Source organism: Siniperca chuatsi, linkage group LG3, assembly GCF_020085105.1.
Source record: "Siniperca chuatsi isolate FFG_IHB_CAS linkage group LG3, ASM2008510v1, whole genome shotgun sequence".
Classification (NCBI taxonomy): domain Eukaryota; kingdom Metazoa; phylum Chordata; class Actinopteri; order Centrarchiformes; family Sinipercidae; genus Siniperca; species Siniperca chuatsi.
Window position 1 is genome coordinate 24,959,229 of NC_058044.1, and position 16,388 is coordinate 24,975,616.

Below are 16,388 nucleotides of genomic sequence, written 5' to 3' on the forward strand. Positions count from 1 at the left end.
TAGGCGTGCATTGTCAGGCAAATCTCCGGTCAGTGCACAAGTGCTATTGAAAGTCAATTATTGTTTGAAATATTCCTATGCCTTCTCAACTGTATAAATTGTGTATTTGCTGCCTGAGATATCTCTCATTAATGTTTTATTTATTCTTTTGTTAAGCGTATACCAACTGGAAGTGAATACTGGTTTGAAAAAATTATAAAATGCATATTTAATCTTTCACATATGTTAATGTTAAGGATCTGAGATTTTGTAATGGTGATTTTAAAATGCATTGCAGTGTGTTAAGATTCAGTCATGCTTAATGATCACAAAAGTAAAAAGGAAGATTTATTTCTCTGTGTTAACAAAATTATTTTCATTTTTTTTTTGTGCCATTTCAAGATTTTTAAAATCTTTTTTAAAGCTTTTATCTAATCACAGTCATTTTGGCCAGAAATAATTGGTGATGTAATGGGAGCATATTTTGAAAATGCTAGAAAATATAAAAAACAGCAGTGAACCCGTAGTTCAAAAAATGAAATGGGTTTGCTGCTAAATCCTGCACATTCTCTCAGTTTTTGATGAGCATATTGGACATTTTGCTGTACATTTTAAAACCTCACTTTCATCATTGAAGTGTCATGCATCTTTTTGAATCATTCTACAATTAAGGTGTGATATCAGTTAGTTTTTCATCAGTAAGTTGTTTAACAGGTCAATTTCAAATTTTGTTTCTCTGTGTGTGTCCCTTTTTTGTCAGATAAAGATGAGCCCAGCAGTTACACCTGCACCACCTGTAAGCAGCCCTTCACCAGTGCCTGGTTCCTGCTTCAGCATGCCCAGAACACCCACGGCTTCCGCATCTATCTGGAGAGCGAACCTGGCAGCCCCCTCACCCCCCTCGTGGCTGCAGCTCCTGGGATGGGGGGTGACTGTGCCTCCTCCCGGCCTCCCCTCCATGCTGTCCACTTGGCTGATGGCAGTCCTTACAGCCTCCTGAGGATGCCGGGCTCTGGGTCTGGCCGGGATTCAGCGTCCACACCGCGTGAGGGCCATTACCCCCGAACCCCACCACTGTTCAGCCCACCACCACGCCACCACCTCAGCCCCGATGACCTGGCCCTGGCAACCCACCATCCCAGCGCCTTTGACAAGGTGATGAGGCTCAACTCAGTGCCACTAGAAGCCCCTCCGAGCATGGACTTCTCTAGACGTCTACGTGAGCTGGCTGGGAATGCCACTGGGGCTTCCCCGCCTCTCTCCCCTAACAGGCCCAGCCCTATGCAACGGCTGCTACAGCCATTCCAGCCAGGTTCTAAGCCTCCATTTTCAGCTACGCCTCCTCTCTCCACCTCTCAGTCACCTTCTGGCTCACGCTCCACCCCCAATCCTGTATCCAATGCGGTCCAACCGGGTACACCTCTCAAGTCAAAGTCTTGTGAGTTCTGCGGAAAGACCTTCAAATTCCAGAGCAACCTAATCGTTCACCGGCGTAGCCACACAGGGGAAAAGCCATTCAAGTGTCATCTCTGTAACCATGCCTGCACTCAGGCCAGCAAACTGAAACGACACATGAAGACGCACTGTCAGAGCAAGTCTTCGGTGCTTAATGCCAAGTCAGATGATGGCCTCTCAACTGCAAGCTCCCCTGAACCTGGTACCAGTGAGCTGATGAGCAGTGCCACTGATGCTCTCAAGTCAGTGGTGGCAAAGTTCAAGAGTGAAAACAATGGCCTGATGTCTGAAAATGGAGAAGAGGAGGAGGAAGATGAAGAGGAGGAGGAAGAGGAGGAAGAAGAGGAGGAGGAAGAAGAGGAAGAAGAAGAGGAGGAAGGGGAGGAGGAGGGAATTGAGAGAAAGCCTGGAGTCGAAGAAAGACAGGGAAGGAATGACTATCGTTTCAGCCTGCGGCTAGAAGGAGCCCGCCACCACCAGAACAGTGAGGCCCTGCACCCACACCGCCGGAGCTTGTCCCGGGAGCCTGGTGATGACGACTTGGCCATGGAGTCAGACCGAGCAGATGGAACCATCACTACCATCAATGGCCTGGGACCTCTATCCACTGATAGCCTGTCAAGGAAGCTGCTGGGTGGAGGGGTCAGCCCTGACTCCCTCAGTCCCCTGTCCAAGCGCATCAAGGTGGAGAAGGACATTGACCCCCCCACGCCCACAATCCCAAACACGGAGAACGTCTACTCCCAGTGGCTAGCTGGCTATGCTGCCTCACGACAACTCAAGGACCCTTTCATCAACTTTACAGGTGGGGACTCCAGACAATCGCCCTTCGCCTCCTCATCTGAGCACTCGTCAGAAAACGGCAGCTTGCGCTTCTCTACTCCACCTGGCGAGCTGGACGGGGAACGGGCCACTTCAGGACGCAGCGGCACCGGCAGTGGGGCCAGCACTCCCCATGGTGGCAGTGGGAATGGCAGGCCGTGCTCCAAGGACGGCCGCCGCAGTGACACCTGTGAGTTTTGTGGCAAGGTGTTCAAGAACTGCAGCAACTTGACAGTGCACCGACGCAGTCACACTGGAGAGCGGCCCTACAAGTGTGAGCTGTGCAGCTATGCGTGCGCCCAGAGCTCAAAGCTCACCCGCCACATGAAGACCCATGGACAGATGGGCAAGGACGTGTACAAATGTGAAATCTGCCACATGCCTTTCAGTGTATACAGCACTCTGGAGAAACACATGAAGAAGTGGCACAGCGACCGCCCTCTGGCTAATGACATTAAGACTGAGTAGGCAAAGAGCAGTATGCTGGCAGCTCTCTCTCAACTCCCCTGGCTAAAAAGCGACCCTGGCTAACTAGCCAATAAGTGAGGGGAAAGGACAACAGGGTTAGACACCAGTACACGGTACAGCCCTGTTATCATCCCTGACTGGAAATAGCTGAATGCATGATCCATCATTGGGGCAATACTATTGCATCAAACGCGAAACTTTTTGAGCCTTTCTATTGTGCAATAATTTACACGTTTTGTATTTTTTGTAACTGGACAGCATGCTTGGTGTGTTTTGGCTACTTAGAGAGAAAATTGTCCTTGGCTGGTGGGTTTGGTTGTACATGTGTTGCTGTTGATATTTTTGATTTCTTCAACATAAAAAAAGTTAGTTATGAGAACCCATGCTGCATACAGTACATACTGTTTTACATATCTTGTACAGTTTGTGTTCTAACATAGTGGACAGTGTCATGTTATCAAAACATCAAGACAAGCAGGGTCACACTTAAAACTGATCTTTGTGAAAGATTTTCCATGCAAGATTGAGATAAGAGATATATATATATATAAATATATATAAATTGGGCTGCCTATGGAATGCTAGGCTCTAGCGCCATTAAATATTTCTTTGACAAACAGCAATGAAATTAACAATATGGTGTGAAATGACAACAAAGAGTGCCTTGGATATTTTACCTGCATTAGTTAATCCTCCTTTTTGCTATAAGCTTGGAGTTTCAGCTATAGAAGATTACAGGACATTTTTGTGCACATATGGAATAAGCAGGTCCTTGCATCAAGCACCTGTACGACCCTGTCGTTTTGTGACTTTGAGCAGAGCATAAGGAGCCAGCGGAAACAAACAAAAAAAAAGATTATGTGTATCTCTGGTAAATCATTTATCTGCCTGACTCATGTATATTGTTATTCTCTAGATTATGATTCTGTTTACTGGCATGTTACATGCTAAAAAGGAGTAGGAGATTGGTGTGTAGATTTTTGGTTTAGGCGTTTGTTTTCTGGTACATGTGTACCATACTGAGAGGGTAGTCTGACGAGTTGTTTTAACCAACGTAAAGCTCTTAATTTTCCAGAGTGTTTATTTTCTTTGAAAATTAAAAGTTTGCAGGTTTTTTTTGTAAGTAGCACAGAATTATGTTTCTTCAGTGTCAGCAAGCAGGCAGTGTAGCCAGCAGCCATTTGAAGACCACAGAGTGGATTTTAGTTGTTCTAAGCCAGACAGATTTTGGGTGGTGGGGGTTTGGGTGGGTGTCGGAGGGTAAGGGCGGGTGAGGGTCAGGGTAGTGGGTGGGGAGTGGGTTGACCAGGTGTCTCTACAATTCAAATGTTTATGTCCTTATAGTGCTTATTCTCTTTACTGCATTAGATCTTAGAAACCCTTAAGTAATCTGAAACCTTTTCTTATTAACTCACATTGGAAACGATCTTAAATGGAAGTCCAAATCAAAAGTCAAGAATCTGAATTTAGTAAAAACGTTTTTTTTTCAACAAATGACCCCTTCCACACAAATTTTTAAGAGTAAAATTTTCAAGTTTTGTGTCCCCTTTCATTGTTGATGATATAGCACTTGTCACTCTGCCTTGGATTCTGTATCTGTCTCTCTAATCGGAGGTACAGTCGGTTGAGTATAAAATGAGGACCGGATTTCAGATCTGGGACTACCTACATGCACTGTTCAATTTTCCCAGTTTACAGTTGGACGCTCAAGGGAAAACTTGCTCTTCTGACAGATTAGTGTGGTGTCATTGCTTTACATTAAAAAGAAAAAAGAAAAAAAAGAGTTGAACTAGAAACTGTTGCCAGCCATGTCTCCTCCTGAGAACTAAACATCAGTTTGACTCTTGGGGGTATCAATGCAGGAACCGCCATAGAAATATCCTGCTTCATACCAACTATAGAAATATACTGCTCAGTACAGAAACATAAAAATTCTACAAATTTGATTAAAAAAGATAAGTAAATTGTGTTGTTGAGTTTTTAAAGTAACACTTCAATATCTTTAGGGGAGAACCTTATTTAATTTTTTCTTTTTTTTTATTGTTTATTGTTGTTTCTCTTTTCTGTCTTGGTGACATCCGGGACTTGATCACTATGTAATGAATTGTAATGAACATGTCTTTTATCTTTTTTGCCTTTACTATACACAAGTCTTCAGGTTGAACAAAAATTTGCATTGGGGAGAGATTTATGATATATAAATATATAGAGAGAACTTAAAACACATAGGAAAATGCACACTCATGTAAGTTCCTATGTTCAAAACACATTTATGGTCTACTTTTTTCCTGTATTTAGAATGGTATTTGAAATTAATGTTCACTTAGTGTAGGCACTAGTATTTATGTTGGAGCCTGTATTTTTAACTGTTTTGCCTGTACTCTTTAAAGGTTTCAATGTACCCTTTTTTCTGTAGTGAAAAAAATCCCAACATGCTGCCACCGTATATTTTCTTAATTTGGCAGGATAATATAGTGTGAATAATTTGTATGCTTGAAAATAAGTATGTTTTTGAAAAAGAAAATGTTGTGGTGTTCCCCAAGGGTGAGAGGTCATATAATGGCCTTTTCAGGCAGTCCCGCTGGAGTGACCACAATGAGGTAAAAACAGGTGGTTGTACATATCTTTTTAGTTTGTTTTATATATTTTTCTCTCCTGCCATTTTATATGCAGTAATACAAGCTATTGTTGGGTTTTCTCGGTAGCCAACTTTTTACTGTCCTTGAACATGTACCACCTGATAACATTCCAGCCGTTTTTGAAAAAGACCTTTTGTCATATGCAATCAATTCAACATCAATCTGAAAAGCTTTTTTTTTTGCTACAGTTTTTTTTTTCTTTTATTGTTATTTTGAATTTAGTTTTTGTTTTTCCATTGCCAAAAGAACCATGGTGCTTTATAATTTAAATATGGTACATCTCATATGCAAGGCATATTCTAAATATAACAGAAATCATAGAAAGAAAAAAGTTTGGTACATGTAATTGCTGATGGTATTGAGGTACATCTGAGTTTTCAGCCTGATTTCATCCTGTGTTTTGTATTTACTCTCAAGCTATTTGTTCTGAACTGAACTTGAAGTTGACCTACGGCATTGGTCGACATTATTTATTATGACTATACATATACATGCTCTGTTCAGAACAGAGTCACTGCAAAACAAATCAGTTCATTTTTCTCCCTCCTGATGAATTGTGATGGCTTAATTTCTCTGTTTGATGACCAAAGGTCATTGACCAACATTCATGAGTTCTTGCTCGACTTACAGATTTTGTTGTTGTTATTTTTCAGTTACGGAGATGCCACTCTATTTTCAGCTGTTGTCTGCATTATTCTCTTCACTCAGCCATTTTGTCTTGAAAAAAATAAAAAGTATTACATACATATCTGAATTTGGTGCTTTTGTTTTTTATTGTGGTCTGTATACACACAGTCTAATTAAAAAACACTATAGAAGACTATTCAGAGTAGAACCACCAGAACACACACACACACACACACACATAAATACACAGACCATTTAATAAATGCTACATTGTACTTAAGTGCACTGTGAGCATATTTGTTTGGATGTAGTGCACCCAGGTGTGTTTGATCAGCTTGAGTCACCCATCATGGGGGGGTGGAAGTTCACCACCATATCGCTGGTCTGTGGCCTTGTCAGGTCAGCTAAGCGTCTGTGTTATATCTCCAGCAACCCTCCCATCTCTTCCTGTTTCTCTCCCTGTCTTGCCTCCCCATGTCTTTTTTCTTCTTCCTACTACCCCATTCTCTCAGCCTTTGCTCTGTCTTTGTGTCTCTTTTTCTCCTTCATGCGTTATGTCTAATTTTTTCATTATGCTGTATCTAACTTTATATATCCTCGTATGTCCCAATCTCTCTCTTTTCTTCCGACCTCTCCCTTCCCTATTTCCTTCTCTCCCTGCTTAAGCACTGGAGGGCAACGTGACAAACTAATCGCTCTCCTTGTCCGAGCCCGACGCTGTTTGCCTAGCAGGGCCAGATTAAAGTTCACAGATAGAGAGAGGTTCCTGCTTAGGCCAGGTGTTGACAGTTAAGATAAAGCAGAGTCGCAAGGAAGTGGGGGTGGTTGGGTGGGTGTTGGGAGCAGATGAATTGTTAGCCTGTGTGTGTTCTCGCACATATACACACTTATAATGTTCAGGAGGGTGGTCTCCCCCCTCTTTCCCAAGTTCAATGTCAAGAGAGAAACAATGCTCTGGCCCACAAATCCCGCCACCAAACAACCCATGCATAGCAGACATACTTTTCCCATAGCAGACTTTTGGCCCTTGCCTACCATCCCCTGCCCCCCTCCTCGTCCTCCTTGTGTAGACATATGTCCTTAACTCGTAAAGGCAACAGTCACAGCTCTTTAGTTGAAAGGAGAGTTTTCAAAAAGTTTGTCAAGCAGGGAATAACGCCAGTAGTGCTGTTTGAATAGTTTTCTTCATCAAACTTGTTATTCATTTGTAAAACAAGATGTTGGAGAAAATGAAAAGTGTTATTTTTGTTACTCTCATTTCTGACAAGTCTTAGGGGGATACACTGGTTCTCTGTTTAAGGGCAAGAATTTATTAGTTCATTATGCAAATCAAAACTAGTTCACAAACACCCTTGAAAAGATAAAGATTCCCCCTCCCTCTTTCACTTTTCCTCCCCTACTTCACCTCTCTCTCTGTCCTGACTTGCCTGTGTGTTTAAAGCAGGGGAGGCCTCCCAGGCATAGCTGGGGAAATCCTGTCCAGGAGAGAGTCGGCGCATTGAATTGACTCTCTAATCCTCCTAATATGCCACTTCTCCCTGTCTGCCGCTCTCCCTCTATTCCTCTGTCATCCTCCGTCTCTGTCGCTTCTGTCTCCTCCTTGCGTCAACTGTCAGTGGATCATCCCTCTTTATCTCTCCTGTCTCTCCGTCTCTTCATTCCCCATATTATATGTATTCTGCCACGCTCCATTTCTTTGTCCATTCCTCTTCCTCTACTTCTTGCCTCTGTTTCAGGCAATTTTTTTTTGGGCTTGAGCCTGTCTCATGAGTGTCAGTGAGTAGAGGAAGGCTGAAGAGCAGAGATGGAGAGGCAGACTGCAGCTGTGCTGTGGTGCAGTGAAGAGGGGGCCTCGCCCGGGCTCCTTGGAACAATATAAAAGCACTAATCACCCAGGACAGCTGACACCCAGTGCCTCACACATATACACACTATGCTTTACACTCACTCTCACACACAGACACAAAGATCTGAGGATTGCCAGTATAGGGTGGAAGGAGAGGAGCTCTGCCCAGACAAGACTTACAGGTCTGGCTCGGCTAGAAAACAAAGTCTGTGTTTTGTCTAAGGGCAGCAATGCTTGGGGGCTGAAAGTGCTTTCTCACAAACATGCACATACGCGCATACAGTGAGCCTATGCATGCGCACACTCATACCTACTGTACAAAGACACGCCTGCATGCACATACATGAAAACTTAAAAGGCAGTTAAACGCACAGGAGTACACAGGCAAACTTCCCCTCATGCACTTTTGTACGCAGACACAGAATCAAACACACATGCTGATGCTGGAACACAAACCACATAATGGATTGGGTGCATGCACACTCACACACACACACATAGACACACACACACGTGCGTACACAAAAGTGTCTTCGGGAATGTGACCTTTTCCCAAAAGCCTCCCTTTCCTGCCCCGGCTCCCCTCCCCCTCTGGCTGTGTGAAGACTGAAGGGGTCAAGGGTCAGGTTTTGGGGGCTAGAGATTAGGTTTCACATGACTGAGCACCTTTGTTGGGGCAGGCCGGCAGAAAGGAAACGTCCAGGAGGGTAGCTGTGTCTGTCTGAGGAAAGAGAGAGAGGGGGAAGGGAGTAAAGAGGGACAGAGGGATGGATTGAGGGACAAGGTTTAAGTTTGGTCAGGCTGAAGTTGAAGTGCAAGAGGGAGGAGGAAGTGTTTGAGAAGCACGAGGGAGAGGAAGAAGAGACGAGGACAGAAGGTGAGAAAATGTGAGAACATAAAAGAGAAAACCAGAATAACCTCACCCACATTCCTCACCCTATAGCTCTGCTTGGCCCTTCTTGCATGTCTCCCTCTCTTAACTCTGTCTCCTTCTCTTTCTGGCCATGTGGGTTCTGTGTCGGGCTGTGGCCAGCTAGTGTCCTCAATGCCTGCTGGCTGCGCCGATCTCCCCCATGACCACACAGAGAGAAGAAAGCCCCAGCCAAAATAGTAAACTGGATCACAGCAGAATCCCCCTTCCTCCTCCTCCTTCGCCTTCACAACATCTGAGTCGTAGTCTGCCTGCTAGACAATATGCGCTGTAACTGGCAGTGAAAATCTTGGCAGAGACCCGGATTACCTCGCATGTGAAGTATTGCTTTAAATGTCTGTGTGTGTGACTTTTTTCCCCTACTTCTCAGACCTAGAGAGAAGGATTTTAACGACGTGCAACAGTTTCAACTAAATGAGTCACAGAGGTGGGACTGGTACTGCTGATGGCTTCCAGATAAGGTGAAAACTTTGACCCTGGAGTGAAAAAGAAGGACAGGGGTGAGGGAGAAGGAATGTCTTGAATAGTGGGCTGACCATAGTTGATTTGACTCTTTTGGTTTCATGGTGTGCAATCAGATATGAGCCTTAAGGTATTGCCTTTATTACTGACCTTTGGGACGTTTGACATTCCTAAAAACTCTACTGCATATTACTCATTTTCCAGTGCCACAAGTGGTTGTGCTGCTTTGTGTGTGTATACAGTGTGTGCACTAATACATAAGGACCAGCCTTGTACGGGTCAGCACTATTTCAGTGAAAGCTGCACTATACAGTATCAGTATGTGGTTGGTCTATTGCTGAAGGGGTTTCCTTTGGCACACTGCAGGGGTGGCTCATTCCAGAGCATGGGTAGTTGGAGGAGAGGGGAGGGTCAGGGAGTGAGGGAGGTGGGGTGGGACGGGGCAGTAGATTCCAGAGACTGACTGATCTGACCTTGAACTGCGTTGTGTGGAGCTCAGAGTGGCACCATGGTCTAACTGTTAAAGCCTTGGTGCTCTGCAATCACTGCCAAAAACCATATGTTTATGCATGTGTGTTATGCTCGATTACATGAGGACATTTACATGCACAAGCAGATGTATACATGTGGGTGTGCGCACTGACATGCATGTGTCGGCATATGGCTGGGTTAGTGTATGCTTTATGGTCATATTTTTGTGTCATATGTGTGTGTGTTCTCCAGGTGCAACGCCGCTGGCAGAATGCATATGACCAGTAAAACAGGGTCATATTATCAGTACCCTCTGACTTGTGTGTGCTTTTCAGTGCACCTACATGTGTGTCAATGTGTGTGTGAGCTGTATGCCGTGTGTGCAGTGGGAGACAGTAGGGCGCCTGTTTACAATCCTGTGAATAAAGAGGCAAAGTTCATCCTCTGACCTCTTTATGCTACTACATTTCAGTGTCAGTTATGGCTGGACAGTAACTCAGCCAATACAGGCAGTTGGGTTTTTCAGAGTGATTGATTCTGGCTGATAGTTTACTAAAATATGTAGGAATTGTCTTTTTTCTGTAGGTATTGCAATTTTTTCCTGTCTTTGATGTGCTTTGTCCAGGACTGTAGCTACCACTGAGAACACCGAGATCCTGTCATCTAGATTGATTCTTATATTATTAAATATCTTTAAAGCATTTCTTTGGGAAATACACAACAATATGCCTTCTTGCTGAGAGTTAGATGATTGATACCGCTGTCACAGATGTCTGGTAAATATAAAGCTACCGCCAGCAGCTGATTAGCTTACCTCACAGAGACAACAAGACTTCAGGAAGTCAATGTTCCCGGCCAAGAAATAGTCCCACGCATAAGTTCCACACTTTAGTTTTTGTACGAATTAACCGAACAAGATATAACGTGTTAATTGGTGAGCTTTGAAGGTGCTGGTAGGTGGATTTTGTTACCTTTGGACACAGCCAGGCTAACTGTTTCCCTCGTTTCCAGTTTTTATGCTAGTTAAGCTAACCAGCTGCTGGTTGTAGCCTCATATTTACTGGGCAGATGTGAGAGTGGTATTGATCTTCTCATCTCAGTTTTTGATCTATACTTGAGACTAAAAGGAAATCTTGACCTATGCTGCTTCAATTTTAATGACTTTTAATGACTCTTTTTAAAAATCTATTTCTTGCAAGTCCCTCAACTTTATGGAACTGCAATACTAAATTATTAGAGGGCCCTTTAATGTTCCGCCTTTTTAATTAACCATAACCACCATCTTTCCCTGACCTTAACCAAGGTCAGGTTTAATTGCCTAACCCTAATCATACCTTAACCATAGTTTATTTGCCATAACCAAAATCTTTCCCTAACTCTAACCATAACGTAGTTGCCATGCAAAGATATTGTAGAAAGTGAGAATTTTAAAAACATTGTCATTGGGCATAAAATATATCTTTGAAAGCATTCCTTTATTTTGCAGAATCATCCAACATTGATATCTTGTGTGGTGATAGGGCTGGACCTCAGCATTTCTAAAATCCTGGCTGTAGCCTTGGTTGTATCACATGTATAGATCTTTCATGTTTACATATGTTTACTTTCCATATCCTTTCTTATCTATATTTACCTAATACATATTCTCGTGTGTTTGACTCTATGTGTGTGTGTATTAAAGGTGTATATGGTGGTATTGACCCTCCCTGCGGGGGCCAGCAGAGCTTTCTGAGCCACTCCAGCTGCTGCAGGGGTGACAGAGGCTAAGACCGGCAGAGGCCGAGGGGTGAGAGGGCTCTGGAAGTTTCTGGAAGTTTCTGAGAATTGCCGCGCCACTCCTGGTTCACTCCTGGTTCATTCCTGAGGCCTAGGGGTCAAAGAGAGTGGGACGGAGGGGAGAGGGACTGCAGGGCCACGGTCACATGCTTGACCTGCCAGACTAACCTTATTACACCCTGCACATGCTTCCTCCTGCCTGGAGAATTTACAGTTTTTGTGTATGAGCTTGTATGTTTTGGAATTTTTTTTTTAACTTACCTCTGAGTAATGTCAGGATCAAAGAGTGTGTTTGTCAGAGAGAGAGAGAGAGAGAGAGAGATAGTTTGTGTCACATCCATATTTGGTGTTTTATAGATTCTCTCTTAGCTCTTTCTGGTCCTATTTTATATCTGACTCTCTTTCAGACATACACACTTGTCAATCTACACATCTCAAAAATACACTTTTTCACCCTCATGTATACCTATTCTTTCATTTTTTGATCTTCAGTTTGTCTGTCCAGTTAACACTTTATATGTACATTTATATAGCATTTGCCCACATATCTCCAACCTGCAGGATGGAGGTTGCCAAACTACTCCAGGGGCTGCCGGAGTGCAGTCGACTCTCTTGGACCAGGCAGCCTCTAATATTCTGGTCTTTATAGGGCCTACCGGTGGTCTTTAGTGGGGACACATTCATTGTGGGCCTCCTGTCCTACAAAGCGCTTGTCAGTCATTGTGCTGAACTTGTGTTGTGTTTGTGTTTCTATGCAGCGCTCGGCAGCACAGCTGTCGTCAAAAGACCCAAGGCTACTCTACACTCTCCTGAAAGAAACAAACAAACAAAGCCGTAAAACAAGAAAATGAAAGACAAAAAAAGGGTCACAAATAATGAGTGTACAAAAACCATCTTGTCGAATTGCACCTTGGGAGCCTGTCTTCAGGAAGAGTGAGGGGTAAGAAGCTTCTGAGCGGACCTTGGGCACAATAGGACTTGGCCCCTCCTGTGTTACTGTTAGCCAGGCCCTTTGGATGAACTTGTCTCCTTTCAGCTGGCGCTCTTATGCCCAGGTGTGTCCTTGTGTGTATGTGTGTGTGTGTATCCACAGCACTGACATCTCTTTGGCCCCAAGTGCTCCATTGAAAATAAGACGGAGAGCAGAGCGAATGAAAAGAGATAAAGTGCAAAACAAGGATGAGAGGAGGAATAAAAGAAGAGTGGCTTCCTTGCTTTTCAGGGCAAGGACAATGTTCAGGCCTTTCTCCCACGCTCTGTACAACACTCTCTCTGCCCCCATGGTCTACTTAGTGTCCAAGACCATCAGTTTATATTTTAATTCATTGAAAGGCATTCAGTAATTTCATGTTCAGTGAGCAGCTTTCTAGTAAATATTTCAAGGAGAGATAAACACTTTCAAATGTGTGTCAAGGGAGAATTAAAATAAATGTAAACAACAAATTTTAATTGTTGAAAAACCCACAATTTTTCTTGCTAAATTGATAATCATTGCCTCCATACCTTGTATTATTGCCTTAACCCACATGTTACAGATTTGACACTATGTAACTAAATGAATATCAACATTTCCTTCAATATTCAGAACTAATATTCTGTCCATACTTTCCCAATATTGCAATCATCGTTCAGATCTCTTGGGTTGGGTAGCCAGCCAGCCGGCCAAGCAGCCATCCAGACAGGCCAGTGAATGGCTCTATGCCAAGGCCAATTGAGAGGTGCTGCTGTGGTGGAGAGCCAGAGGGGAGATGGTCATCCATTATTCATCACTAAGCCAAATAATCCCCAACAGAATTGGTCTGGTCTTGTCTGGCCCAACGGTTGGGGAATGGATGGGATGGTCCGGGGGGCAAGAGGGGAGGGTTTCTGGGGCTGGGGGATGGCAGGTTTGAGGGTTTTTTTGGGGGAGGTTTAGTAGGATTTTTTTGGGGGGCCGAAAGGGGGTAGCGAGCTCTGTGTAAGGGCTGCGAGGGGGGTTCTTTGAGGATTAGATGCAAATATGTCTTTGATAGCTTTCACAGTCTGGGAGTCCCATTCTGTTTATGGATATTCATATTAAATCTAATCTTTGGAAACAATCCCTGGCATGGAGGAGTGAGAGGCTGCTGGGATGGGGATGGAGCACAGAAGCAGCAGGGGGTTCTGGGGGATGGAATGGATCTGAATGGGGTCTCGCTTGACCCAGATCAGGGGCAGGACCAGCAGGAACCCTCATGGTGTGTGTGTGTGTGTGTGTGTTTGTGTGTGCGTGTGCATGTGTGAACCACCTAGTAGACCAAGGACCAGGTGAACGATGACCCTGTGTCTCAGCCGCTGAAAGCACTGATGTGTAAATATGTAAACAGAAACACACTTAAACACACACACGCACAAACATACAAGTTCTTGCACAGACACGCACTCATACAAACACAGACACAGACAAAGCGATGGCACTCATTTGTGTCACAGACAAACAGCTTATTCAGACGTAATATAGCCTTCACCTTCTCTCCCATTCTCGTTTTCTTTCTTTGTGACTTATCTGTGTATTTGTCCTCGCTGTGGGTCCATGTCACTGTTTTGTCTGTATGTCTCTCCCTCCAGGCAGATGCTCTCAGAACGGAGATCACAGTGAAGAAGAAGACCCTTCTCAAACTGAAGTCAGCAACCAGCAGCTTTGTCTCTGTGAGCGCACACAAACATCTGCAGCAGCATCATTTTTATGTAATGTGAGGGTCACGTGCGTTGGTCAGGGGCACACTGACAGTAGCGGAAATACTGTAAGTATGTTGCAGGGTATCATAAAGTGTAGTGTAGTATATCAGATCCATGGAGTATGGAAATGGGTAACGGATGTTATGGATAAGTAAATTCCTTCAGCTGATATTTGCCTTACTATTTTCTGTCATTTGCTCTGATATTTGACAGTATAGTGTAGCATAGCATAACATCCTCCATTTCATCATCTCCTGTTTGTTTTGCCTAACAGAAAAAATATAGAATGTTAATTTCTGCTTGTTATATATTATTATTTATCAATGCTTCTAAATTTGACAGCTCACTCAGTACTGTAATTAGTCTGAAGTCAATCCTAACAACGAATACTTTGCACCAAGGGAAAAAAGATCAGTTAGTAGCTTGCTTCCACAGGAAAGCAAAGGTCTACACTCAGACACACAGAATTAGCAGTACTTTAATAGAAGACACACTCCCTGCGGATGTACAGTATATGAACAAACTGGAAGCAGGTAAGTAATCGGTGAGTTTTTTAAGCAACAGATTAGATTGTTTAGCTGCAGTTTTGGAGGCAGTGATGCAGAAAATGAGCAAGCAAAGTAAAGGCAAAGTGTTCTAATTTCCTCAGTGTCTTCTTTGCTTACACTTTAATTTCAGATATAACAGCAAACCATAAAATGAAACATGGCTAGCCAAGTTCAGCAGGTGCCAAACCAACATTCAAAATAGGTTGACAGTCACAAAAACTAAACGTGTAGCTACATGTACATTTGATGTCAGTTAGACATAACAATCACAGCCAAAATCTAAACTAAAGTCTGGTATTAAATATTGGCAGTCTTCCTGTCTGGTAGCAATGTTGCGTAATGTAACATCACAGAATTTGTTTATTACATCCAAGAATAAGTAGATAATTCTGAATTTGAACATCCTTCCAGAGTTGTTCTATTAAAATGCACCACGATGGTTTCAAGGGGCTCTGAACTGCACTGCATGCATGGGATGTGTGACTCTTTGAAATACTTTTGTAACTTAGGGGGAAGTCAACATCTCTTATTATTGTACAGCAAATCATAGTGTAGCTGAGTTGAGTAAAACAGAATATATAGCGCTACCAGAAACATTGTTCCTGCCAGTGTAAAGTGCTGGACAACTCATGCAGTGGACCAGACATGGCGAGTCCTCCTCCTCACAGCAGGTCAGAGAGCAGAGGGTGAGGGAGGTTTTTATTCTCCTCCCCCACCCCAGCTGGGCTCGCAGTCTCTTCCCTCCTCACGACCTTCTCCTTCCCCCATCTCCCCTTCTTTCCCTCACTGTCCTGTTAGGCTGTATAGTGCTCCAGGTCGGGAGGTTCATGAAGGATATAGAGGGTTTCCCTCTCTATCGTAGTGTGTGTCTACGATCCTGTGTGTGTGTATGCGTGTGTGTGTGTGTGTGTGTGTGTGTGTGTGTGTGTGTGTGTGAGTGAGTGCATGAGTGCGTGCATGGGGCAGTGTCTCAGGGGCATCAAGGGAAAAGGAAGAGAGCCAGACAGCAGATCATCTCACTACATACCCAAACATGCACACATACATGCAGACGTGTGTGTGCATATAGTACTTTATTCTAAATATGCTACTACTCTATGATAGTACTGGGTGGAGTGGACAGTTGCCGAGAAAGCAGAAATACATTAAGCACATACACACATTTTTGCTGTAAAGTAATTTTGCAAAAGTGTAACTAAAATACCATTTGTCACATGACTGTGGATATAACATCACTGACAGTGGCTGCGTTGTTATCTGCCGTTGCTAGTATTGCACATTTCTGTTTGTTGGCCAGTGTAGCTATTTACATCATGACAAGACAAAACACTAGTCACAATGGACTATGTTTTCCATTTGAATGTGTTCACTCTCTTCTTTCACTAAGGTCGGGGGCTAGGGTAATAGGGAGGTGCACTGTCTGGGACTGGGGGGGGTCTAAGCTGATGCTGACCAGCGCACATACATTTCTCTCAGACCACCTCCCACCACGACCAAAGGTACTTTCCTGTGTGTGTATTTTATCTTTAAGTGTGTACAGTATTAGTGTATTATTGCAAATTCACATAAAAATGAAACGACTGGATTGTTACATGTGTGTCTATGTGTGTGTGTGTGTGTGTGTGGAATGGAGGGGTTTAGGGATCCTGGGACCCCCTTTCCCAGAC

At 43.7% G+C, this 16,388-nt stretch overlaps 1 protein-coding gene and 1 long non-coding RNA gene across 2 annotated transcripts in view; one reads left to right on the plus strand and one right to left on the minus strand.

Moving 5' to 3' along the window:
• LOC122873501 (B-cell lymphoma/leukemia 11A-like) overlaps nt 1-6,109 on the plus strand; it is a 36,669-nt gene extending 30,560 nt beyond the window's left edge. Inside the window, exon 3 of the mRNA XM_044190271.1 lies at nt 740-6,109. Within this exon, the coding sequence (XP_044046206.1) occupies nt 740-2,724 (1,985 nt within the window). The 3' untranslated portion in view covers nt 2,725-6,109. The remainder of the gene's footprint in view (nt 1-739) is intronic.
• Nucleotides 6,110-6,223: 114 nt separating this feature from the next.
• LOC122873901 lies at nt 6,224-9,124 on the minus strand. The gene is made up of 3 exons (XR_006377534.1): nt 8,773-9,124; nt 8,503-8,557; nt 6,224-7,854 (listed from the first exon to the last, which is right to left on the minus strand). It is a non-coding gene; the product is annotated as an uncharacterized LOC122873901 (long non-coding RNA).
• Nucleotides 9,125-16,388: the final 7,264 nt, after the last annotated feature.